At 41.6% G+C, this 2420-nt stretch overlaps 1 protein-coding gene across 1 annotated transcript in view; it reads right to left on the bottom strand.

The window, feature by feature from the left end:
• The window catches only part of LYST (lysosomal trafficking regulator), a 117644-nt gene that overhangs the window by 82187 nt on the left and 33037 nt on the right, over window positions 1-2420 (bottom strand). Inside the window, 2 exon segments of the mRNA XM_014523936.2 lie at window positions 1-51; window positions 1385-2411. Of these exon segments, the coding sequence (XP_014379422.1) occupies window positions 1-51; window positions 1385-2411 (1078 nt within the window).

Genomic DNA, 2420 nt, shown 5'->3' on the forward strand with positions numbered 1-2420 from the left:
CTGAGTGAGCTGGTCCCGTATTTCAAGTAATATATCTTCCACGCACACGTTCTTCGTGAGGAAGAAGAAAAGAATGTTATAACTGATACTCGGTTGTGACATGGCTCAAAAGCTATGATCACCATGCATTTTAAAATTCTCCTGTCCACCTGCAATCTCTTATCTAAATGGACTGAATCTTCTACCATGTAGGCATCCAGGCCCTGCTCCTTATTTGTATAAAGAAGTCTGCCATCACACATCTGGTAGGTCAAACATTTGCAGGCTGTGTAAACGTAGATATTTTACTCATTAGCACAGTAAGGCCGTGCTCATTAGTTCAAGTGCAGTGCCATGCTAACTCTGTTACACTAACTGTGGACTGGGAGCAGACAGCAGCTCACCATTTCAGCCCTGCACCACTTGGCAGGTAAGTTATCAGTACAGACAGGTCCTACAGAGCACTGTACCTGCACCACTCACTGCCCCATTTTGCAAATGTGGAACATGGAAAGAGGTTAAGAGCCTGCCCAAGTCCACAAAGCAAACTGATATAGAGAGACAGAGCTAGGCGCTAGTCCACTAACTTCTAATTCTATGCCTACATCTAGAACATATTGTTTTTACAATGTGTACTCTCAGATTAACACACAGAAATACTCGACAACCTAAACATCTTAGCTGCTGTACATATCTACAACTATATCAGTCTTAACTAGCCACCAGGTAGTATCATTTTTTAATTCTCTTCTTGGAATATACCCGTTTAGCTGTGTTCTCCCATACCCTTTATCAGTATTTATGCTCTGCACAGTACTCCCTTAACTCCAATTTAATTCCCTCTGTATCTTTAAAACAGCCTGGTTGTGTGCCTAACAGTTCCCTTTCCTTCGAATCATCTCCATTTCAGAGCCTTCCATTGACTGACCACCAGTTTGTTTTAATCACCAAGCATCTTTCACTATTTTACTAGATCCACCCTATGAAGACAATGCCTTAGTGGGGCCAGACTTTTTGGCAGGCATGCCACAAATTCAGTCTCTGTCCTGCCTGAGTACAACTCTGACCCCCTTCCCAGTCTGCTACTCTGCTTTCTGCTCTTTGCCCTGTGCTCCATGACCAATCTGTTCTGTGCTGCTTGCCCCTTCCCCAGTCTGCCACATGCCACACAGGCTGCCAGTGCCATTTGTGGCACGCATGCAGCAGGTTGACCACCCATGTCTTCCAGGACAGACCCATCTAAATAAAGATTTAAGAGACATTTACAAGAGATTTAAGGGAATGAAGAATACTATTTTCCCACCTCTAAAATGATTGTTGATTGATTGATAAGCAAGACAATAATGGCAATAGTTATTTTGCATTTCTCCCTTTAAAATGAACTTCAAAAAAAAGGATTTATTACCTGGTGAAGTGTCTCCATTTCCAACTTCTGTTGCACATTATTTACACTGTGTAGACAAATAGTCAGGAGAGCTTCCAAAAGTCTTATACTCTGAAATGCCCACTCATTCTCTCGTCTTTCAGAAGCATCCAGCTCAGGATGAACAGGAGTACCTGAAATTTGTTCCACACTAAAAGAGTGGTCATTGGAAATATGTTCAGACACTAGTTGTCTTGTAGCCTCAGAATTTTCAACCAGACTATGAACCTCTGATGATGCCAACTGATTTTTCTTAGTCACATGAGACAAGGCTTCTTTGAAAACAGGCTCAATTCGAGGACTTCCATTCACATTTTTACCGTTTTCAGTAAAAAGTCCCTCCTTTTTTTCTTGCTGCTTTTCTTTATTTTTGGAAAGTTTCTGGATAATCATAATCAACAACTTATGGCATACTTCAAAGCCACCCAATCTATGGAACTGCCTCTGGAAAACTGAACTATACAAATAGATCCAACGACACATAGCCCAAATGTCTGCTGCCCTGTGGATATGCTCTGGGGAAGGTAAAACAAGGCTTTCTAGTGACAGACATGGTAGCTTGTGACTCAAAGGTTCACTAGCTGTACTATCATAGCCTGAAGTATCTTCAGAATCATTAGCTGAATCCCTATCACAATCTGCTTCCTTACTCACACACAAAAAGGCCACACAGAGGAACAAGTTTATTGTGTTGACGTGAATGTCTTGGCTGATGGACTTTTTCTTCTTTGGATAAGCTCCTTTAAGGCCAGCATAAAACTTGCTCAGACTCGGTGGAACTGAAACTATCTGCTGGCTACACAAGGAAGCAGGTGGATCCAAAGTAGACTCCTTTTTTTCACTATCCAAGCCTTCTAACTCTGGCATTGCTTGGTCTTTCTGCTGGTCTCCAAGGCAGAATATAAGAGTTTCAAAAACTTTCAGAGAATGAACTCTTACCGAATCCAAGTAATTTAGTTCTGTCATTTGGTTTACTCCATTACAACTTAAAAACAAGTCTCTTATTACCCTGTAGGGA

The sequence above is a fragment of the Alligator sinensis genome, unplaced genomic scaffold, assembly GCF_000455745.1.
Source record: "Alligator sinensis unplaced genomic scaffold, ASM45574v1 scaffold93_2, whole genome shotgun sequence".
Lineage (NCBI taxonomy): Eukaryota > Metazoa > Chordata > Crocodylia > Alligatoridae > Alligator > Alligator sinensis.